The 25,754-nt window shown below is 36.1% G+C and overlaps 1 protein-coding gene across 8 annotated transcripts in view; it reads right to left on the bottom strand.

Moving 5' to 3' along the window:
- The window catches only part of ARB2A (ARB2 cotranscriptional regulator A), a 396,180-nt gene that overhangs the window by 291,649 nt on the left and 78,777 nt on the right, over positions 1 to 25,754 (bottom strand). For all 8 annotated transcript variants that reach the window (XM_070465818.1, XM_070465820.1, XM_070465815.1 and 5 more), the window contains one exon: positions 874 to 939. In XM_070465818.1, coding sequence (XP_070321919.1) covers positions 874 to 939 — 66 coding nt within the window. The remainder of the gene's footprint in view (positions 1 to 873; positions 940 to 25,754) is intronic.

Below are 25,754 nucleotides of genomic sequence, written 5' to 3' on the forward strand. Positions count from 1 at the left end.
TGATTTGGGAGGATGGGAGTATTAAAAAACTCTAAAATCCTTCACTTGATAGTAGAATAACACTACCCAAAGAATTTTAGAACTTCATGTAAAATTTCATGTAAACTAAATTATCAATACTCTAAGTTTAGTGCCTTAAATAAATTATTTTCATGAAGTCTTTGAGGTTCATAAAGATTGTAAAAACCAGAGAACTGTCTGGGACAGTAAAAATAATCTAATCTAGTCTACCATCATCTCACACATAAGATTATTATTTCTCCATTCAAAAGCTTAATATTTCATACTGTACAAAACAAAAAAGCTCTTTTGAGAAACTGAATTTGAGAACAAATTTCAAACATTTTCATTCCGAAATGGCAAAATGTGCAAAATGAAAAAAAAAAAAAAAAAGACTTCCACTAACAAGGAAAGGAGTATTGTTATCAAACAGGAGTAAATCTGAGGATATTCAGAGGAAATATGACAGAAATTAAACATATAATCTAAAATAATCAAGAAATAATTAAAATGATAGTCAATGTCTAATATAAGAAAGAGCACACAGGTTTACTTCAAATAAACATGCTAAAATAAATTATACCAATGAAATGAGAAAGGGTAGAGGAAAGAGTAGCTCTTTTGTGACATCACTTTCAAAAAAGACTGAAAATCAGTATTTCTTTTCTTTACACTAAAGAATATTACTTTTTAAGAACTATTACACACAATGAGATGAAGTATAATGACAGGCATTTAATATTATCTTTATCAATATCAAAACATAAGGATCTTAACATTTAAACTTATCACAGTTAATCTAAAACAAAAGTTTTCTTCTGAATTGAAGATAGTTTATTTGGAAATATAAATACTTTTAAAAATTGGACTTACTGGAATAGATATTTTTTTCAAATTACAGTCCTTTTCCAGAAGCTCATATACGTACTTTGTGATGATCTAAGTAAAAAAGAAATAACATTAAAATGCAAGGTTATTCATTATCAAAATTTACATAAATTATTAAAATTTATTGCTCTGAATGAGTATCTACTTTGGAATATTTTCATCCTAAATTAACAGGTTCTTTACTGGCTTACTTCCTGCTGCTGAGTATTGAAAAACTATGGACCTTAGTACCAAAGATTGAAAGTAGTTAAACTCAAAAATAAATAAGGACTTCTTATTTTACAAAGTAATATTCTAAGCATATTTTCTTTTTTTTTTCAGTATTTCTAGAATTCTCTTTCCACCTATATTTCCCTATAGGTATTACATCTAATATAGTACTATCATGACTCTGAATCCTAACACTTCACTTGCATTCAATGAATCAAAAAGAGAAGTCAGTGGTATTCTAAACAGAAAAGGAAAACCTATCCAGCAAACTCAGGCACCAGTTAGCACTACCAGTTACGGTAGGCAGAAACACATCTCCCCAAAGATGTCTAGGTCCTAACTCCTGGAACCTGGTAATATGTTACATTCAGTTCAGTTCAGTTTAGTTGCTCAGTCGTGTCCAACTCTTTGTGACACCATGAACTGCAGCATGCCAGGCCTCCCTGTCGATCACCAACTCTAGGAGTTTACTCAAACTCATATCCATCAAGTCGGTGATGCCATCCAGGCATCTCCTCCTCTGTCGTCCCCTTCTCCTCCTACCCCCAATCCCACCCAGCATCAAGGTCTTTTCCAATGAGTCAACTCTTTGCATGAGGTGGCCAAAGTATTGGAGTTTCAGCTTCAGCATCAGTCCTTCCAATGAACACCCAGGACTGATCTCCTTTAGGATGGACTGGTTGGATCTCCTTGCAGTCCAAGGGACTCTCAAGAGTCTTCTCCAACACCACACTCTCACATCCATACATGACCACTGGAAAAACCATAGCCTTGATCAGACGGACCTTTGTTGACAAAGTAATGTCTCTGCTTTCTAATATGCTATCTAGGTTGGTCATAACTTTCCTTCCAAGGAGTAAGCGTCTTTTAATTTCATGGCTACAGTCACCATCTGCAGTGATTTTGGAGCCCCCCAAAATAAAGTCTGACACTGCTTCCACTGTTGTCCCATCTATTTCCCATGAAGTGATGGGACCAGATGCCATGATCATAGTTTTCCGAATGTTGAGCTTTAAGCCAACTTTTTCACTCTCCTCTTTCACTTTCATCAAGAGGCTTTTTAGTTCTTCACTTTCTGCCATAAGGGTGGTGTCATCTGCATATCTGAGGTTATTGATATTTCTCCCTGCAATCTTGATTCCAGCTTGTGCTTCTTCCAGCCCAGCGTTTCTCATGATGTACTCTGCATATGAGTTAAATAAGCAGAGTGACAATACACAGCCTTGATGTACTCCTTTTCCTATTTGGAACCTGTCTGTTGCTCAATGTCCAGTTCTAACTGTTGCTTCCTGACCTGCATATAAGTTTCTCAAGAGGTGGGTCTGGTGGTCTGGTATTCCCACATCTTTCAGAATTTTCCACAGTTTATTGTGGTCCATACAGTCAAAGGCTTTGGCATAGTCAATAAAGCAGAAACAGATGTTTTTCTAGAACTCTCTTGCTTTTTCGATGATCCGGCGAATGTTGGCAAGTTGATCTCTGGTTCCTCTGTCTTTTTATTTTTTTTTTTTTAATTTTTTTTTTCCATTTATTTTTATTAGTTGGAGGCTAATTACTTTACAACATTGCAGTGGTTTTTGTCATACATTGAAATGAATTAGCCATGGATTTACATGTATTCCCCATCCCGGTCCTCCCTCCCACCTCCCTCTCCACCCGATCCCTCTGGGTCTTCCCAGTGCACCAGGCCCGAGCACTTGTCTCATGCATCCAACCTGGGCTGGTGATCTGTTTCACCCTAGATAATATACATGTTTCGATGCTGTTCTCTTGAAACATACCACCCTCGCCTTCTCCCACAGAGTCCACAAGTCTGTTCTATACATCTGTGTCTCTTTTTCTGTTTTGCATATAGGGTTATTGTTACCATCTTTCTAAATTCCATATATATGTGTTAGTATACTGTAATGGTCTTTTTTTTTTTTTTTTTTTTAATTTTTATTTATTTATTTATTTATTTATTTTAATTTTTATTAGTTGGAGGCTAATTACTTTACATCATTACAGTAGTTTTTGTTATACATTGATATGAATTAGCCATGGATTTACATGTACTCCCCATCCCAGTCCCCCCTCCCACCTCCCTCTGTAATGGTCTTTATCTTTCTGGCTTACTTCACTCTCTATAATGGGCTCCAGTTTCATCCATCTCATTAGAACTGATTCAAATGAATTCTTTTTAATGGCTGAGTAATATTCCATAGTGTATATGTACCACAGCTTCCTCATCCATTCGTCTGCTGATGGGCATCTAGGTTGCTTCCATGTCCTGGCTATTATAAACAGTGCTGCGATGAACATTGGGGTGCACGTGTCTCTTTCAGATCTGGTTTCCTCGGTGTGTATGCCCAGAAGTGGGATTGCTGGGTCATATGGCAGTTCTATTTCCAGCTTTTTAAGAAATCTCCACACTGTTTTCCATAGTGGCTGTACTAATTTGCATTCCCACCAACAGTGTAAGAGGGTTCCCTTTTCTCCACACCCTCTCCAGCATTTATTGCTTGTAGACTTTTGGATAGCAGCCATCCTGAATGGCGTGTAATGGTACCTCATTGTGGTTTTGATTTGCATTTCTCTAATAATGAGTAACCAGTTTGAACATCTGGAAGTTCACAGTTCACGTATTGCTGAAGCCTGGTTTGGAGAATTTTGAGCATTACTTTACTAGCATGTGAGATGAGTGCAATTGTGCCGTAATTTGAGCATTCTTTGGGATTGCCTTTCTTTGAAATTGTAATGAAAACTGACCTTTTCTAGTCCTGTGGCCACTGCTGAGTTTTCCAAATTTGCTGGCATATTGAGTGCAGCACTTTTACAGCATCATCTTTCAGGATTTGAAATACATTACAGGATGGCAAAGGGGACTGTGTTGATACGATTAATGTTAAGAACCCAAGATGGGGGAGATTATCCGGATTATCTAAGTGGATCCAATTTAAACATATAAATCCTTATAAGTAAAAGATTACAGAAGAACAGTATGTCACAAAGATGCAAAGTGAGAAGGCCTTAACAGGTTATTGCCAGTTTTGAAGATGCAAGAAGGAAACGATGAGCCAGGAAGTGAGGTAATCTTTAAAAGGCAGGATAAATCTCAGTTTAGAGTCAATAAGAAAATAAGACCTAGGTCCTACTCTTGAAGGAAGTGGTTTCTGTCAACAACTCAAAGAAGCAGTAACTGGATTCACTCCCTAGAGACTCCAGAAAGGACTAGCCTGTCCAATACCTTGAGTTTAGTCTGGTGACATGCAAACTGAACTTCTGACCCCAAGAACTGTATGATAATATACTTGTATTGTTTTAATTTATGGTAAATTGTTACAGAAGCAATAGAAAACTAATACACTATTTCTATTAAGGAAAGTAAAGAGAGTGAAGAAAGAAATGTCTGGATTTAATGATGATTTAATATGCTTTAATGGTCAGTTTAAGAAGTGTTCCAAAAATATCTTGAATCAAATCATATGTGCACACTTTCTCAGGCAATAATTTTAGCAGGAGCATAATTAAAGGTCAAATTTTATGAAACAAAATCAGATTTTTTTTTTTTTTTAGAAAATTAAGATTGCTTTGGTGTTGTCTTTTGTAATCTAAAATAAGATTCCCTATCCTGCTTTCTCTAAGAAGTTCAAACTCCCTCCTTCTCTATATACATATTCATTCATTTTAGAAACAGTATATTAGATGTGTGCTAGAACAGTTTTATCTTGGCTGACTAAAGTAATTTCAAGAGCTATGACACTAAACTATCAATAGAACTAGGCAATAATCTATTAGTTATTAATTGACAAGCACTCCAATAGCAGAATGTTTAGAGGAACTAAAGAGCCTCTTGATGAGGGTGAAGGAGGAGAATGCAAACGCTGGCTTAAAACTCAACATTCAAAAAAACTAAGGTCGTGGCATCTGGTCCCATCACTTCATGGCAAACAGAAGGGAAAAACGTGGAAGTGGTGACAGATTTTATTTTCTTGGGCTCCAAAATCACTGTGGATGGTGACTGAAGACATGAAATTAAAAGACGCTTGCTCAAAAAAAAAAAAAAGACGCTTGCTCCTTGGAAGAAAAGCTATGACAGACCTAGACAGCACATTAAAAAGCAAAGATATCACTTTGCCAACAAAGGTCTGTTTAGTTAAAGCTATGGTTTTTCCAGTAATCATGCATGGATGTGAGAGCTGGACCATAAAGAAGGCTGAGTGCTGAAGAATTGATGCTTTCGAACTGTGGTGCTGGAGAAGACTCTTGAGAGTCCCTTGGACTGCAAGATCAAACCAGTCAATCCTAAAAAGAAATTCACCCTGCATGTTCATTGGAAGGACTGATGCTGAAGCTGAAGCTCCAAAGCTTGGCCACCAGATGCAAAGAGCTGACTCATTGGAATAGACCCTAATGCTGGGAAAGACTGAGGACAGGCGGAAAAGGGGGTGACAGAGGATGAAATGGTTAGACAGCATCACTGACTCAATGGACATGAGTTTGAGCAAACTCTGGGACATGTCGAAGAACAGGGAAATCTAGTGTGCTGTAGTCCATGGGATTGCAAAGAGTCAGAGATGACTTAGTGACTGAACAACGAACAACAACTTGTATCTCATGAAGAATTTAAAATTACGCTCATTATACCTTTGCCAGAAAGTGGCAGTATTATAGACCTGAAAGAGTCAAGTAAATATATGTAGGAAGAAATATGCATGAAATTATATAACGGGTTACAACTTCAAGAGAAATGGCTTAACTAAATGAGATTAGCTAAAATGAGTGGGTTATCGATTCTAAAAATTTCCTTCTATGAAATCATAAAATATCCTTACATTTTAAAGCAGCAATAGAACCAGTCAAACTTAACTCAAATGAATTCTACACTATGCAAAATACTTACAAGACATAATTTGATAATTAAAAAACTACCTTGGCAGGTTGTGCCTTATGTAAATATGAAATACACAGTATAGTTAATTCCAAATCTCATACTACAATATAAAACAAAAAAATTCAAAACTGGTTACACTGACTTTGAAAAACTTTATAAGGCAAGTATGTGTTATAATAAAACCATACATCAAGCAGAATTGGAGAAACTCTACCTAACTTGCCCAATTTGCTTTGCTCTCCAAGTTCTGACTGCAGAAAAAAAGCAATCATAGACTAAACCATCTATCTGACGGGCAGTTCTGTCTGCATGGGATGTTCTCCTCCACCCTAGTCAGCCTTCAAGAAATAGATCACATGTCAGCTACTTTAGGTGACTTTTTCCTGCCTCCTCCCAATCTCCCAAGGTAAGACAAAATGTCCCACCTCTATGCTCCTCTGGACATGCATGGTGATTTGAGTATGATGTTATTGGCTTGTCTGTTACCTGACTAGTCTAAGAATACTAAAATTTAAGTAACCTGCCTTATTCTTCCTTGTATCCACACAAGATAGTGTCTGAAGCATTGAAAGTACTTTAACACAGTATACAAATTCTCTGCACTGTTCATTCTGTCTACATCCTTTTAGGGAGATAACTGCTTCAAATTTTTTTAAAAAATCCTTCTAACTGCTGAATTGATGCTTAAAAAAAAGAGCAGGATTCACAGCCTTACAGCTTAAGAAGGACTGCAGTCTGCATTTAGAAAAGTCAACAAGTGAAAAGATAATTTTTTAAAAAAAGATGAAAAAGGTATCTCTGCCCAAATGTAATCTATGTTCAAATATTCACTAAAAATATTGTTTCCAGTGAAGGTTGTACAGGGGAAAGACAAGGTTTAAGAGACTAAGATGAATGAGCTAAAGTAAAATCTTCATTCTAATAAGAAACAAGGGAATTTCTGACTTTCTGGTCTGAAATATGAAGAGCTTGAAAACAGTCACTCCTACCCTAACAAAAAGAAAAAAAGCTGAACAAACTGAAAATCAATGACTCTTCTTAGATCCATCAGAAAACTGAGTTCACAGAGCAAACTGCTTCCCCGAAAACTAGACAAATAGGCAGATACAGAGAAACAGGACTTACTGGTAACAAAAGCCCAGGAGCAGAAGTGTTGGCTAAAGCGAGTCCTGGGGTAGGAACACTTTCAACTAAAATTGATTAATTTCTGGAGGTTCAGTGTGAATACTAGCTTAAGAACAAAAAATTAGGAGAAGGCTCAGCCTCAAAGAAGGATTCCTGAAAATTCTATGAGGTGTACCTCTACAAGCCTCACCAGGTTCTCACTATGAAGATTACAGAAAACTCACCTCTTTCTGGCAGAAGAAGAAAAGAAATGATTTAACAATACTACTGAACTCTGTTCTCCTTAATAAGGCCTAGTCACAAGGAGAACCATTTCACTAAGGCCTAACTGACATAGGGGAAGCAAAAGATTCACTAAAAGACTGAGACCTAATCATAGGACTATAGGAAGTTCCCTTCCATCCCTCCCCACATTACCATCATATCAATAGGATCCCTTTAAAATAACAAGGAATGATATACAGCTAAAAGAACTGCAAGGTGCACCCCTATTTAAGATCTCCAGGAATACTTAAAAGACAACAGGGAAAACAAAAACAAGGATAGAAGAAAAATCTTTAGCCTTGGCCACAAGAGCTACAACAAATAGTAAACATAGACTGACTCTTAGCCAGATAAACATAACACTTTACACTGAAGACATTTCTACCAAAGCTCCTTTTACTCAATACACCATGTCCAACTTTCAACCAAAAAATGACCAGCAACACTAAAAGGCAAAAAGAAACAACGTGGAGGGACAAACCAAGCACCAGAAAATGTGTAATTATCAGAATTGGAATTTAAAACAATAATAAGCAATATGCCAAAGGACTTATTGAAAAAGTTGACAACATTAAAGAACATGTGAGTAACATAAGCTGAGAGTTGAAAACTCTTAAGAAAGAATCAAAAGAAAATGTTAGGTCAAAAACAATGTTAACCAAAATGAAGAATGCCTTTGATGGGCTCATGAGTAGACTAGACACGGCCAAGAAGAAAATCAAAGAGTTTTAAGATATAACAGTAGACACTTTCAAAACTGAAATGCACAGAGAGGGGAAAAAAAATAAAGATGGGACAGAATATCTGAAAATTGAAGAATAATTACAAAATGTTTTAACATATGCATAACAGTAATACCAGAAAAAGAAAGAAAAGAACGGAGGAACTATTTGACATCATAATGGCTAAGAATACTCCAAAATCAATGACAGACACAAAACCACAGACTTGGGTGATCCAAAGAACTCCAAGAAGGATAAATACCAAAGCTACACCTGGCCATATAATATTAAAACTGCACAAAACCAAACCCAAAGAGAAAACCTGGAAAGAAGCCAGACCAGAGGTCTGGAGATATCTGGAGGAGAAAGGGGTGTGGGAGACTTTACCAACAGAGGAAAAAAGATAAGAATTATACCAGACTTCTCTTGGGAACCACATGCCCAAGAAGAAAGCAGACTGAAATATTCAAAATATTTAAAGAAAAAAAGAGTCACCAATCTAAAATTCTATATCCAGTGAACTTACCCTTCAAAGGTGAGAAATAAAGACTTTCCCAGACAAAAAATGAGGGATATTTTTGCAAGTAGATCTACCACAAGGAATGTTAAAATAAGTTATCCAGAGAGAAAGAAAATCACATAGGTCAGAAATTAGGATGTACATAAAAAAGGAAGAGTATTAGAAAGGAATACATTAACATAAAGTAATTTTTAAAATTCTTCTTATTTTTAATTTACCTAACAGATAACAGTTTGTTGAAAATAACAGCAACAATGCTTTTGATAAGAAAAATGAATGACAGCAAGATTATAAGGTATGGGAGGGAGAAGCTGAGAATACTCTTTTAAAAGGTACCCACACTACCCATGAAGCCGTACAGTAGTATTTGAAAGAAAAACTGGAAAGAAAAAAAAATTACTACACCTGATATTTTTTCTGGATTTCTTTTTATTCCTAAGGAGTTGCCATACAGCTGAAATTAAGTGAATTCACAACGGAAGACACAGGAAGCAATTTTAAGATTATACATTCATGAAGTAGATCCCTGAGCTACCCAAAGAATAATGTTCTCTAAGAAGAGTAGTCAAACTAGACTTTTATCTAGCTCAGGATTTCTCTACCTAAGGATGAAAGAAATTTTAACAGAAACAGCAGTGGCAACCAAAGAAACAGACTGTGGGAAGAAGGAATATGAAGTGTGATAAAAATTAATGCTCAATGGTGAACTTCCAACAGAATGTGTATATTTACCCTGCAATAATTATTAGCTTGGGACTTAGAATCATTTAAAATAAAGATCCACCCTGTAAGCTACCTATTTAAAAAACAACAGCATCTTTTTCTCTTATTGTCCTATTTATCCTAACTATACATCCTATCCTAGCTCCCTCCTAGGAAGGGATGGAGGGAGGGGAGGAAATAAGGAAGGAGAGATGGACGAAGGGAGAAACAGAAGGAAAGCAGGGGGAAGAAAAAAAAAAGCCTTAATAATTAAGGTTTGATACTGTTCAATAATGTCAGTGTGGCAAACTAAAAGGGCTACTCTAGCATCTTTACATTAAAGAGACTATGATGTGAATGATGATGAGTTGTCTAATTAGAACTAGATCACATTTACCCTGGGTACATAGTCTCTTAAGTCAGAACTACATACTAAATTTCACTAGAATTATCTCCAACTCATCCTTACTTTTCCCCTTAAAATCTTTTATACTTCATTCTTGATGGGTACATTCTAAACTTTTAAAAAGTCTTTTGAAGTAACTGCTTTTTCAGCATATCTTTGAAATAAATTTCATTCCTCCAACTTCCAATTAACATTCCTTGGCATTCTTAGTCTGTATCCCCAGCTGTCCCTCATTTAGATCAGCTTCAGATCATTTGCTCTTACATTTCCCTTTTACCTGCTCTAAAGAAAAGTCATTCTTTTTCTAATCCATCCTTACTTTCCTGTAGTCAGATTCTTAAGTAACTTAGATCAACAGACTTGTAAGTGTATCCAGCTAACTACTGATATCATCTTTTTTTTAATTTATTTTAATTGGAGGCTAATTACTTTACAATATTGCGGTGGTTCTTGCCATACTTTCTTACAGATTTCACAGGGAACTCAAACTTACTATGTTCAAAACTGACTCCATTTATACGTCTCCAAACCTATTCCTCCTCCAGTGTGTTCATCCACTCTGCAGATGGTACTACCATCCACCTAACTGCTCAAGATGGAAGCCTAAATGGGTTAACTCCTCTTTCATCCTCCCCTTGCAATGAATCATCAAATTCCTCAAGCTAATCATGGAAGAGCTCCTTATCTCCCCATCTCTGCTAGAGCCATTCCAGGTCATTTAAGTCCATCAACAGGTTACTATCTCTTCTTGGGCTGCTTCTGTTGCCTCCTTCTGCTATATCTATTATGGAAGATCTTCCTCCACACCTTATTTTCTGTTAGCAGACATCCTTTACAAATGCAGACCTAAAGATTCCCAGTGCGATAAGGATAGGACCTCAAACATTAAAACCAGCATGGTCTTGCCAGATCTGGCCCCTGCCGACTTCTCACGTTTTATCCGACAGCCCTCTCTTTCTGCATTGTCTATATTGTGTAGCCACACTGCCTTTTTTTTTTTTTTTAATTCTCAGATGTATCAGGATCTTTTTCACCTCAGAGCCTTTGCAAATGATGCTGCTTTGCTGGGAATGCTTGTTCCATTCTTTGCTCATTCAGCTTCAACATCCTCCTTGTCTGACCCTGAATCCATCCTCAAGATACAGCAAAGAATCTTGCATTCCTCCTACTTAATACTTAGATTATTAATAAAACCTTTCCCAAGCTCTGTCTGTACCACTAGACTTAAAGCTTTTGGAAAAGGAGCATTTGTCTTAGGCTGAATGTCTAGGGCCTAGCTCATATAATGATAATCAAGTATTTTTTGGAATAAACAGTAATAATAATAGCAGACACATGCATAGCACTCACAGCAACATAACTTCCTTTAATAAATCTCTACTCCCTTAATCTTGACAACAACCCAATAAAGGAAGAAACCAAAACATTTAAAAGTTTAGATAACTTACACAGCTAAATAAGTCACAGAGTTTCAATGGGAAACTAGGCAATCTGTCTGTCCTGGAGTCCAGAATCTTTTTTCTGGACATATATTCTATCTCCTCTGTTATGTAGTCAATAAAGATGCTAAGGGAGAGCGGGATGTAAAACTGAAATTAAAGGCCTATTAGTAGCTTAACACCAGCAGGCAAGAACAGAAACAAAAGAGGATATTTAAGGTAGGTAAAGTAAAAATGGTAATTTTAATTGCCTGAACTAGGCACTTTTAGTGTGTGAGCAAGTAAAGAAAGCTCTTTTGGATGTATAATGAAGTCAATGAACTCTTCTCAGGCAGTATTTTTTAAAAAGTTAATAAAATACACAGGATTACCAAGGGAACCAATTATAGTGGAATACAATTCAATTTTTTAAATACCAGATCTTTGATATATTGCTACATGTCCTTCCTTCTTATTGTACTTTAGATATATCTAAAACCATAGTTTTATCATATAAAAACAGGTTATTTCTGTGAAAAACTCATAAAACTGCTAACATTACTATTTTTTATACCTACATTTACAATAAATAGAAATGTAACTTAGAGGTGAGTAAAATAAAGATGTAACTTTTATCCCATTGAGGTTCACAGACCCCAGGTCCTAAATCTTATTCCCTGGGGTTAAGAATTCTTGGCCTAAACAGCATACCTGGAACCTACAGAGACTTTTCATAGCACGCCTTGCCTTGACCCAAAAGGGAAAAAAGTCAGACCGGCATTTTTTTTTAGATCTACACTGTAAAAAATACAGCTCTATCTTTATTTCCTGCCCACATAAAATTATATGCTTTTAGTTTCAATACTGGATATTTGCAGATGACTGGGCCACAGGACTGGAAAAGGTCAATTTTCATTCCAATCCCAAAGAAAGGCAATCCCAAAGAATGCTCAAACTACGGCACAATTGCACTCATCTCACATGCTAGTAAAGTAATGCTCAAAATTCTCTAAGCCAGGCTTCAGCAATACGTGAACCGTGAACTTCCAGATGTCCAAGCTGGTTTTAGAAAAGGCAGAGGAACCAGAGATCAAATTGCCAACATTCGCTGGATCATCAAAAAAGCAAGAAGAGTTCTAGAAAAGCATCTATTTCTGCTTTATTGACTATGCCAAAGCCTTTGACTCTGTGGATCACAATAAACTGTGGAAAATTCTGAAAGAGATGGAAATACCAGACCAACTGACCTGCCTCTTGAGAAAACTGTATGAGGTCAGGAAGCAACAGTTAGAACTGGACATGGAATAATAGACTGGTTCCAAATAGGAAAAGGAGTACATCAAGTCTGTGTATTGTCATCCTGCTTATTTAACTCATAGGCAGTGTACATCACAAGCTGGAATCAAGATTGCAGGGAGAAATATCAATAACCTCAGATATGCAGATGACACCACCCTTATGACAGAAAGTGAAGAAGAACTAAAAAGCCTCTTGATGAAAGTGAAAGAGGAGAGTGAAAAAGTTGGCTTAAAGCTCAACATTGAGAAGACTAAGATCATGGCATTTGGTCCCATCACTTCACGGCAAATAAATGGGGAAACAGTGGAAACACTGGCTGACTTTATTTTTCTGGGCTCCAAAATCACTAGAGATGGTGATTGCAGCCATGAAATTAAAAGACGCTTGCTCCTTGGAAGGAAAGTTATGACCAACCTATACAGCATATTAAAAAGCAGAGACATTACTCTGCCAACAAAGGTCCATCTAGTCAAGGCTATGGTTTTTCCAATGGTTATGTATGGATGTGAGAGTTGGACTATAAAGAAAGCTGAACACCAAAGAATTGATGCTTTTGAACTGTGGTGTTGGAGAAGACTCTTGAGAGTCCCTTGGACTGCAAGATCCAACCAGTCCATCCTAAAGGAGATCAGTCCTGGGTGTTCATTGGAAGGACTGATGTTGAAGCTGAAACTCCAGTACTTTGGCCACCTCATGCAAAGAGCTGACTCAATTGAAAAGACCCTGATGCTGGGAAACACTGAGGGCAGGAGGAGAAGGGGACGACAGAGGATGAGATGGTTGGATGGCATCACTGACTCAATGGACATGAGTTTGGGTGAACTCTGGGAGTTGGTGAAGGACAGGGAGGCCTGGCGTGCTGTGGTTCATGGGGTCACAAAGAGTCAGACATGACTGAGCCACTGAACTGAACTGGGCATGAAATGCTAGAGCCCAATTTCTCCTGATCTATGCTTCAAAAACTAGAAGAATTATGAATCCATGGTTCTTGAAGTCAGTACGCACGATAAAACCATCACTATGTCAGGCATCTAGGTAAATAATTCCATTACCTTTTCATGATCTCTTCCTCTTTGCTTTTCACAGTTAAAGCAAACTTCGATAAAAACTGTCTCAAAGGCTTGAATGACATTGGGCTGATGTTTATCAACACACTCGAGGTGGTGCTAGCAGTAAAAAAATCTGCATGCCAATGCAGGAGATGCAGGTTCAATCCCTGGGTCGGGAAGATCCCTGGAGGAGGGCATTGTAACCCACTCCAGTATTCTTGACTGGAGAATCCCATGGACAGAGGAGGGCTGGCAGGCTATAGTCCATGGGGTCTCAAAGCGTTGGACATGACTGAAGTGACTTAGCATGCACACAAGGAAACACATTGTTGTTCACAGATTGAAGGTATACCAACATATGAAAACAAAAGGTTTAATAATAGATATCAGTAAGCCAAAAAAAGAAACAAGTATAAATCACATATTGTATATGCAAAATAAATTTCTTATAAATTATGTACCCCATCTAAGGAAGTGCATTCACATAAAGAATAAGACTACACTGTGGCTAGGGACAAAAAAACAACAATAAGCTAGACTAATAAACTCAGAGGAGCCTTTGCTGTGTCATCTTAATTTGTGAAACTAAATAAATATCAGTAATTACACTGTAGATTAAAACTTGCCTCTTTATTCTTTTTCAAAGCAGGGTAACTATTCCCTACAATGACTGCAGGAATTGAAAACCGTACTAATTTTACCACTCTCCACTTACCTTTCACATGGAGAGTTTTAACAATTCAACAAGAAAGTTCTTTTTTGAGTGAAAATAGAGGACACGTCTGTTGAACATAATGCTGTGGATTCTGCTGGGAACTACTATTCTAAGAAAGATGGCCTATCTTAAATCAGGAGAAACTCTTTCATAATCTGTCCACTGGAGGGAAAGGAAGACACGTTTCCTTCAATCTTCCTGTTTCTACTATTTTATAAGCCAAAAAAAAAAAGTATAAGAAATTGTGAGAGTTCGGCATTAGTGAAATTACTAGTATTTGTTTTTTCCCTTTCACTATTAACAAATAAAGAAGTGTATAAAATATATTCAACTGTTCCAGAGGGTGGAAAACAGGAAATAATGGACCTGCGATCCCTGAGAGAAGGAAAGCAAAGAGGACTAGCCCCCAGCATCACCGTGGTTTTCTGCCTGAAGGCCATTTCTGGACTTTGGCCCAGGGGGAAGGAACCCAGGCCTCACCGAGTTCAGGAAAAGTAGATTTGAGCTCAGGGAAACAGGTCACTGGAACTTGCAGGGCATGATACCAGAGATTATGCAGGAAATTATGCAGATAAAGAGCAACAGAAATCTGCATGTGAATTCTTATCTTTGGCTGTGCTGTTCGCAGAGGGTTAAACTCCCCAAAAAGTGAGAGCAAGAAAACTACTTAGGGAAAAAAAAATTTTTTAAGTTTAAAGATAAACAATTCAAAGAGCTTTTATGAGGCTCTGAGATGTCTGAGGGCACACCAGCCAGGGTTAAAAGTCTTCACTGAGTAGGGGTTATCTCGTAGTGGCCCAAGAAGGGAGACACTTCAGGGTCAAAGGCTCTCAGAAGAGAGCTGAACTATCCCGAGTGGAACAGTTACTCAAGAGCTATCGTAAATAAGCCATAAAAGAAATCCACAAACGAAGAATTCCACAATAAACCTAACTGTTCTTGAAACAAAACTGAAAGTTTTTTAAAGGCAGACAACAAATTCTAGACACTCAGCATGACATTCACCATCCAATACAAATTACTATAGACATTCACAGAAATAGGAAAATGTGATCCATAACTGGGAGTGAAATCAGTCAAGAAAAATAGACCTAGAAATGATAATGATGATGATAAAATTAGGAGACAAGCACCTTAAAACTGGATATTACAAAAAGTATTTTTCAGGATGCAAAGGGAAATATAAATACTGATACAGTGAGAAAAGAAACGGATTTTTAAAAAAGAACCAAAGAATGCAACTGCTGAGATCTAAAAAATACAGCATCTGAAATAAAAAAAATTCCATGAATAGGGTTAACATCTGATTAAACCCTGCCAAAGAATAGAGCAGAGAATGTAAAGGTAGAGCAATAAAAGCTATCCAAAATGAAAGAGAGAAAAAACTGAAATAGTAAACTTCACTAAAGTACAATGAGAAGTAGCTTAACACACATGTTATTCCGACTCACTGGAAAATACCCTGATGGTGGGCAAGATTGAGGGCAGGAGGAGAAGGGGGCGACAGAGGATGAGATGGATGGATGGCATCACTGGCTCAATGGACACACGTTTGAGCAAACTCAGGGAGACAGTGAAGGACAGGGAAGCCTGGCGTGCTGCAGTTCGTGGGATCGCAAAGAGTCAGACACGACTGAGCAACTGAAAAAGAAAAACAACTGGAGTACAGAGTGGGGGGGCTGTGGGAAGGAGAGGAATGGAGAAATATTTTTAAAAGTAATGGCAGATCATTTTCTAGATTTGATAAAAAACTATAAATGCACATATCCAAGAAGCTTAACAAAGAAGATAATGAAGAAAAGAACCCCAAGGCACATTCATAATCAGATTGCTGAAAATTAGTAATAAAGAGCAAATCTCTAAAGCAGCCAGAGAAAACAACACATTGCGTAGAGGAAATCAAAGATTAGAAATACCGCTAACTGTTCAACAGAAAAAAAATGCAAACCAAAAGATAATGAGGAAACATCTTTAGAATAACCCAAGGGGGAAAAATACCCCACACCTAAGATTCTACAGAAACTGAAAATATCCTTAAGAAATGAAGACAAAATAAAGACCTTTCTAGACAAACAAAAGCCAAGAAAATTAACTGCCAGCAGACTAGTACTAAAAATATTATAAAATGTCCTTTACGCTAAAGAAAATTATTCCAGATGTAAACTCAGATACAGGGCAAAATGAAAGTACAATGTTATGAGGCTCTCATAGTATTATTTGAAGTGGTATAATTTGAAGATAAACTATAGCAAGTTAATGATGAATACAGTAAACCCCTAGTAACCATTAATAAAGTAAAACAGAAAGCTATGGTAAATAAGCCAAAAGAGGAGATAAAGTAGATCACTACCAATAAAACACATTCAGTTAGATTTACTACTTTTAGCTGAAGTTTTTTCTTATGAGTAAAAAGATGATCCTCTACTGAAGTCTATAGAATACACTAGCCAGTTGCCTGTTTTTGTACCAACATTAATTATACAGTTTCTCCATGTACAAAACTAAAGGATCTCAGGATATAGGCATTCTAGAAATTTGATAAACACTATTCTGCAAAAAAAAAAAAAGATTCCTTCTTAGATAAAATATAGATAATTTTTACCAAACGTAAATGTTAATTTTGGTCAGTTAGATCTGATAATATCAAAAGAATGGGACTCACCAAAATTTTAAATTAAGGTTCAGTGGTATAAATCTTTTCTCAGAGTATGAGAACATAACCTTTCATTTCTGAAACAATTCAAGACATTTAAAAAAATCCATTGCAGTCTAGAAAAGACCTGACAGGAGAAAAATTTTTTCCTCTTCTAAAATCCATATAAGAAATAAAACCATCTTTCTAATGAGTCCCACAAAATTTCAGAAAGTAAACTTTAAAGGCTTATATATTGCTTATACATGCTAAGGAGATTAGTTGTCAACAAAATACAAAACTTCATAAAGTGGAAAAAAAACTCAGTGTTTTGACTTGACAAAAGCAAACTTAAAACAAACTTAAATATGTAATATGTAACTTCAGTGATATCTGAAAGCTAGTATATTATATAAAATATTTTCTTTTGGCGAGCCTCACCAGCTGGTACCGTTTGCCCAGGGAGACAGCTGTTTTTGAGTTTGCCTGTCTCAGCACGTTTCCAACTGTCAGTTCTAACTGTACGCAATCCCGTAGTGACAGAATACTTTCAGAGAAATGGCTCATTAACTGTGAGTCTACAAAGTCCGTTCTCCTCAGTGAACTCAAATTAAAGCCCACAGACTTGCTAGCTCATAGCAGAATTCCCCACACATTTTCTGTTGTTGTTCTTTTGCACTGCAGACTTAAAATATTCATGCCATCTACTATAAAATTTTTTGCTCAATCCTGTAAATGCACTGACATAAAATGTTAGTGGATGTGTATCTTGAAAACCCACGACTGATAAAACTTTTTAAAAAAATGAGAACTTCCAAATTCCTTTACAATGTAAGTAGCTTACAATTTTGCAGAGAGACTAGCTTGAACAGTAAAGTTCATATTTAACATATATAATAGGTTCTTAGAAACCAGTAACAACTCTAAGAAAAGACCAACCTAACAGGTCTCTAAGAATCAGATGACATAATGTATGTAAAAAAAACTTAAAATGAAAGAGAAAATCAATTTTTAAGTGTGAAGTGTTTTTACTATCAATACAAGTAAATCACTTTTAAAAATTATTTGGCAAGAATAATAAAAATAAGCATGGACTATGTGGGGCAGATGCCTATCAAAGTTATGTATACCAAGAGCATATCACTTGATGATAATCACAGTAATTCCAGGAACTGGAAACCTTGTACACTGTTGGTGAGAATACAAAATGGTGCAGCCACTATAAAAAATAATAGAGAGGTGCCTAAGAGTGTTAAAAATGGAGTTACCATCTGACCTGGTAATCCCACTTCTGAGTATATATCCAAAGGAATGAAAATCAGACTCTCAAAGCACTATCTGCCCTTTCATATTCATGACAACATTATTCACAGCAGCCAAGAAATGGAAACAACCCGAATGTCCAAAGATGGAAGAATGAGTAGAGAAAGCGTGGTATATATGCCTACACTGAAATGTTATTCAGCCTTCAAAAAGAAGGAAGTCCTGCCATATAGGACAACACTGATGAACTTGGATGACATCATGCTAAGCAAAGTCAGTTCAGTTCAGTCGCTCAGTCATGTTCGACTCTTTGTGACCCCATGAACCGCAGCACGCCAGGCCTCCCTGTCCATCACCAACTCCCGGAGTCCACCCAAACCCATGTCCATCGAGTCAGTGATGCCATCCAACCACCTCATCCTCTGTAGTCCCCTTCTCCTCCTGCCCTCAATCTTCCCCAGTCAGGGTCTTTTCAAATTTTATATTACTATTTTATACACTATTTATGTTCCTATATCTATGTATGTGTAAACACAAACATGCACACATAAATATATTGTCCAGATATTAAATAGTTTTCTGTCCTGAGGAAAGGAAACTAATAACTTTCTCTGAAGAGGTACAGTGCCTTCTAATTGATAAAGCAAACATGAACAAATATTTTTAGGAAATTAGTACAACAATGGACAGCAGCCTTTTCAAACTTGTGGGTAATGCATTGTTTACAGACCTCAGTCATATGAGAAAACCCACTAGAGTGTTCAACTGGTTCTAAGATTTGTAGGATTTCTGATTGCACTGAAGAGTCCCAGATAAACTCTCACTGCTTCACAAGTCCCAGTCAGGATTCTTCCAGTGCTCCCTAATTTATCTCAAACTAAGATCATCCTGCATTCTGGTATGTACTCAAACTGTTCTATAACCACTGACTTCCAAAGTTACATACATCATGACGAAAAAGAAACTACTTTCCTGGTATCACATTTTCCCATTTCATGAGTCTTTTTTTTTTTTTTAATTTTTTTTTCCATTTATTTTTATTAGTTGGAGGCTAATTTCTTTACATCATTACAGTAGTTTTTGTCATACATTGAAATGAATTAGCCATGGATTTACATGTATTCCCCATCCCGGTCCCCCCTCCCACCTCCCTCTCCACCCGATCCCTCTGGGTCTTCCCAGTGCACCAGGCCAGAGCACTTGTCTCATAGTCTTGTCTCATGAGTCTTTTTAATTCAAGCAACTGATGCCTTGAAAATGCCCCTCAATTACAAAAACATAAATTTGTTATTTTCTAAGAAATAATTATGATCTCTGAGATAGCAACAGCCTCTCTGAAAGCAAACAAAAATAATTCTTTATTCTCTATCTGCAATCTTCTACTCTGCTTACATCAATGAATATAGCATTAAACAATGGGAAGTCTAATTCTTGCTCTATGTCAGGCAGTTTGCTCAGTGAGCAAATGTTTACTGAGAAGTTTCTATGTACCAATTATTGACGAGGCACTGGGGATACAGAAGAGAAAAAGACAGGTATCTGTTCTGTCTTCTAAGAGTAAAAAGTAAACAAATAAATTGTTGTTGCTGTTCAATCGCTAAGTTATGTCTAACTCTTTGCATCCCCATGGTCTGCAGCAGGCCAGGCTCCTCTGTCCTTCACTGTCTCCGGGAGTTGGCTCAAATTCATGTCCGCTGAGATGTTATCCACCCATTTCACCCTCTGCCGCCCCCTTCTCCTCCTGCCCTCAATCTTTCCCAGCATCAGGGTCTTTTCCAATGAGTTGGCTCTTCACATCAGGTGGCCCAAGTATTAGAGCTTCAGCTTTAGCATCAGTCCTTCCAATGAATATTCAGGGCTGATTTCTTTTAGGATTGACTGGTTGGATCTCCTTGAAGTCCAAGGGACTTTCAAGAGTCTTCTCCAACACCACAGTTTGAAAGTATCAATTCTTCAGCGCTCAGTCTTCTTGATGGTTCAACTCTCACATCTGTACCTGACTACTAGAAAAATAAGAGCTTTGACTATATATGCACCTATGTTGGCAAAGTGATGTCTCTGCCTTTTAATACACCATCCAGGATTGCCATAGCTTTCCTTAGAATTTTAAAGACTTAAAATTAAGTCTTCTAATTTCATGGCTGCAGTCACTATCTGCGGTAATTCTGGAGCATAAGAAAATAAAAGTCCTGTCTGCCATTGCTTGGATAGCTCTTTATTGCTTCACAGACTTCTTACTTCCCAGTTAAATCTCTCACCTCTGGTTTCTACATGCCAGGTGGATCTGCCAGTTGTTTATACTTCCTAGTTGTTAATGGTAACATTATACTTTTTGTTACTATTTCCACCAAGTCAGCCATCACTAAACATAAGTTGTTTGAGCAATCTGTTTTCAGGCTCCAAAAGATGTCTAGCCTAGTCAAACTAGATTTTAGCAAACAAATACTTCATTTGATATACTGGTTGTGCCCCTCAGGGATTTTAGCATTAGCATAACACAGGCAATTGTTCTGGGAGCTAGATGGGAAATGAGTACAGATGAACACTGAATCTGTTTTCTAAGAGTCCTAGTATAGCTTCAAGTAGTTATTCTGTATTCAACAAGATATTTCAGGAACCTAAGCAGAGCTAAAAAGTATACACAATCTTTTCATATAGTCTACATACTTCTTAGCAATCAAAACCCACATTTAATCTTAGATTTGGGAAACCTAATGCTGTAAACATTTCCACAAACTGGTCTTCCCTCCTTCCAGTTACATCTGCTCTAACTCCTAGAAAAAGTTACTCCTGAAGAAGGAGTTCAAATGCCCTTGAAATAAATGACTTTCTAACTCAAGATCTGATAACCACATACCATACCCTCTCCCTCAGACTCCTTCATCTGTAAAAATATCCAAACACAACTTTCTGCACTTAAAAATCAACTCTCATGTTTTGTTAAGGTATTCCATACAACTCTGAATAGTGTCACAGTAATTTCAAATACTTATTCTGAATAAATGAAGTTTCAGAATTCTTTCTAAATGCTGTTATCACAATGTAATCAGGATCCCTCTGTTCTGATCAAATAATTGACAAATTCCCTAAAAGAGATTCCTAGTAGTATTTGTGTCTGTACACACACATGCATGAATATGGATATACATGGAAGCATGAGTGCATCCCCAAAGGAAAAAGAGGTTCAAGGAACAATTTGTTCAGTCTCTTCTTTAAAAATCAGAAAAGAAAAAAAAGAAAAAACAAACTGACAAATTCATGAAGAAGAATAAAGAGTGTAATGAGAAGGCCCATCTGCCTATGACATAATAGCCAAGCACGATTTTTTAGAATCTTTTCCCTTAAACTAATTTAACAAAATGTTCTTAAAACCTAGAGAGTATTGAGATGGGGAGATGGCAGAGGGTGGGGAGGGCATCAATTAGCATGTATTTCAGAAGTCAAATATAGTTTATCTTTACTGGTCCTAGCAGAATTTAGCCAGTTTTCATTTCTATTATTTCCAAAATCCTAATTAATTTTGAGGAAAGGGAGAAAGAAATAAAAAGATGTGCAAACTGAGAATATATCTATCCTTCTTCTGGCTCATGCAAGATATATTTGCAAAATATTTGTATGCAAAAACAACTTACATATATTGCAAACTACATTTCACGCAAATATACTTTACATTAATATCTACCTGAATAAAGATTTATTTTTCCAGAGAATAGAAAGATAAAGATTTAGTATAAAAGGACATTGGCTCAGAACAACATACCAGATGAACATAAAAGGTTAATTTTAATAATCAAATTCATAATTCATCTAATCTAGGAAATGCCAAGAATAGTTTAAAGAGATATTCCATTTAACATGAACTAATGCACCAACTGTCAGTAACAGTGAAGATGACTAAATGATTTTGAAATACAATATGCTTGTGTTTAATGACATCAATAGACATGTAGGAAATTTACTATAGATTATTTGCCCAGTTACTGTGATGCTTATAAACCATTACTAGGCTACAAATCTTATTCTACTTTTAGAACTGTCGATGATCCAAGAAAAGAAAAAAAAAAGCATAAAACATATTATTCTTTTCTTAGACAGGTACATTTCAGTGAAAATACAATTTTAAGAATGTTATGCTTTTGTTTCTGGCACAGAAAAACATCTCTAAGCATTATTCATATTATTTCTCTCCCCTAAAGTTAACATACTTTAATGCCATATGGGCACAAATTTACTTCTGTTCATTTAAACTTGCAATTAAACTTTATAACATAGAAAACTGCTAAAGTAAAATAATCCCATTCCACTGAAAGGCTTTTTTTTTTTCTAAAATAACATGGGTGATGTGCCAAATGGCTGGGGTGGGAGCTCATTATACCTTCAGAAAGAATCCAAGTTTGAGGCTTATCTTGGGTTCTCACACATAGCAGCAAAACCTTGGAGTGCTATCAAGGGTTAGAAAGGGCAGATCAAATGTCTGAACTGAGTGAATCCATTCAGAGGGCACTGGTTGGTTAGTACTCTAATGAGCAATGCACTGATCTATTGATCAAGACATTTTACTGTAACTTTATTAAATAACAGTTTATTATATCTAAAATATTCAAACCACTTCACAGAAAGAAGCCCTTGAGCTGCCCAGAAAATGTTCCTTTTTAAAAAAAAAAAATCTATGTCAACTCTTTAAAATCATAAAATTCCATCTAGTGACTAAAAGAAATAACTTGTGAAATTTTGATTTATAGGCAATCAGGAAGCTAATATACTTTCAAAGAAGTACACAGCAGGATCTGGCCCAGCATATCATTAATCTTAAAAACACATTCATAAAGTGGTTACATGAGAAGATAAGGTATCCCCAGCTATAGTAAGAAGGCCAAAGAAGATATCTACAGCATTAGGCACCAATAATGGGAGGGAGGCAAACCCACACACATAAAGCAACATTTTCCACAGTGTCCTTAGTATCAACAGTAAGTTTAAAGGAACCCTTATTCCAAATTGGACAATTTAAACAATGGTGTAAGGGCAGTTAATTATACATAAATGCCAACTGCTGGCACCATGACAGATAAGCCAAAAAATAATAAGTTCAAAAGCAAAATAAATACTTCCTTTTTGAAACTGAAATGCAATCACATATTCAATTATACTAGTCAATTTGATTAAAAGTATACATAAAAGCTTATAGCTAACATTATACTTAATGGTAAAAGACTGAATGTCTTCTCCCTAAGATTGGGAACAAGTCAAAGATTTAAATTTTTAACGCTCTTATTCAACACAGTGCTAGTGATTTTGGCCAGTGCAATGAGACAAGAAAAGGAAATAAAAGACATACAAATCAGAAAGGCAGAAATAAAACTGTTCCTATTAAATGATATAGTTATCTACAGAGAAAATCGCAAAGAACTAGCAAGAAAAAATAAAATCCTACAACAAATAAGAGAGAACAGCACATAATTCAGGATTCAAGATAAACTTACAAAAATCAGTTGTAATTCTATATACAGCAATGGAAACATTAATACTAAAATTTATAATATAATACCATTTACAACCACTCAAACAAATGAAATACTCAGCTGTAAAATTTACAAAATGTGTATATGACTTGTATGCTGATAATTACAAAATATTGATAAAAAATCAAAAATAAATGAAAGAAAAAAAAAGACTGAGAAATATGAGCATCTAATGAATATTTCATCATTTTAAGAAATTACATTCTTTTAGGCATGATAGTGATATCATGGTCATGTTTTTAAAATGCCCTTATCTTTTAGAGGTGTATACTGAAAATTTTAATGTCATCTAATAAATCTATATTGAAAAAAAAATACTGATAAAAAATCAAAGCTATAAAGAAATGCAAGTCATAGTATGTTCACGTAAGACTCAACAAAGATGTCAGTTCTCCACAAATTGATAAGCAGGTTAATCCCATTCCTATCAAAATCTAAGAAAGCTTCTTCTATAGATATTAAAAGTGAAGTGTTAGTCACTGAGTCATGTCCAATTCTGTGACTCCATGGACTGCAACCCACCAGGCTTTCAGTCCATGTAATTCTCAAGGCAAGAATACCTGAGTGGGTTGCCATTTCCTTCTCTAGGGGATCTCCCCAACACAGGGATAGAACCCAGGTCTCACACGTTGCAGGCAGGCTCTTTAACATCTGAACCGCCAGAGAAGCCCTTTTATAGATATAGACAACATTGTTTTTAATATATATATGAAAAGGTAAATAAACTAGAAAAAAGAAAACAATTTTGAAAAATAAATAATGTGGGAGATAAGTCTACTTAATTTTAAGACATACTGCCATAACAATCTAAACAATGTGGTGTTGGCAGAATAATAGATACACAGAAAAATGAACAGAATACTCAGAAGTACGCACACATACCACCAAGTGAATTTTGAGAAAGGTGTAAAAACATTAAATGGAGAAAAGATAGTCTTTTCAACAAATGGTGGTGAAGCAAATGAATAGCCTTAGGCAAAAAAAGAAAAACAAACCTAATTCTCACACCTTATACAAAACTTCACTGAAAAGGGATCATTAATTAAAACTGTGAAACATGAAACTTTACAAAACTTATAGAAAAAAATCAAAAGAAAATATTCAGGATCTAGGACTAGGCGAAGTCCTTGGACTTGACCCCAAATGCATGATCTATGAAAGAAAAAAACTGAGAAATTGGACTTTATTAGAACTAAACTTTTACTCTGTGAAAAACTTAAGAGGAATGAAAAGCCAAGCTACTGATGTAAGAACATACCCTTTATTCATTGTAGTTATGTTCTATGGATTTTCCTTGAACAATGAATTAGCAAATGTCAATATACAAGTTCCTGAAAGCCTCTGGTCACAGTTTCATCAACTGATCAACACATGAAGTTGTTTTATGTGTGTTTCTGTTTAAAGTCACCTTATTTAATATATATTGGTTCATTAACACTGAACTCATGGCCAATAACATTATAACTGAGCCTGAACAAAGCTTATTTAACACACATATTACCTCTAGGCGTATCACAGCACAAAAATGTAATAACCATGGCACTAATCTGTAAAGTAGACACTTGTTTACAACAGGAGTGTTAAAAACAAGAAGGCAGAGCATCACTTTACTCAATCTCTGCTGAAAATGTGTGTTGGGTAACTCAAAATTTTTGCCACACTGTGCATATCTGCAAAAGACTGAAAGAGCACTGCAAGTATTGACTTGAGGGCTACAATTTTAGTGAGTAGACAAATTACCAATAGTAGTAGACAAAGTACCAATCCCGTAAATAATGAGCACTGACTGTGTTTGCACCCCTATCTGGAAAAGAACTAATATTGAGGATACATAAACAAGTCTCAAAATCTAAGAGTAGTAAAACCCAAACAATCTGCGTAGCAAATGGCCAAACGACACTGAAACATTTCACTGGAAAGGATACAGAAATGCCAAAGAAGCACATGTAAAGATTTTAAACATCATTAGCCATTAGGAAATGCAAATTGAAACCACAATGAAATACCATTACAGAGCTATGAGAATATTAAAGTAAAAAAATAGGGACAACAGCAAATGCTGATGAGGATGCAGAGAAACTAGGTCACTGACACATTGCTGGTGGGACTGTAAAATGATATTGCTACCCTGAAAAATAGCTTAGTA

This window comes from Odocoileus virginianus, chromosome 3 (assembly GCF_023699985.2).
Source record: "Odocoileus virginianus isolate 20LAN1187 ecotype Illinois chromosome 3, Ovbor_1.2, whole genome shotgun sequence".
Classification (NCBI taxonomy): domain Eukaryota; kingdom Metazoa; phylum Chordata; class Mammalia; order Artiodactyla; family Cervidae; genus Odocoileus; species Odocoileus virginianus.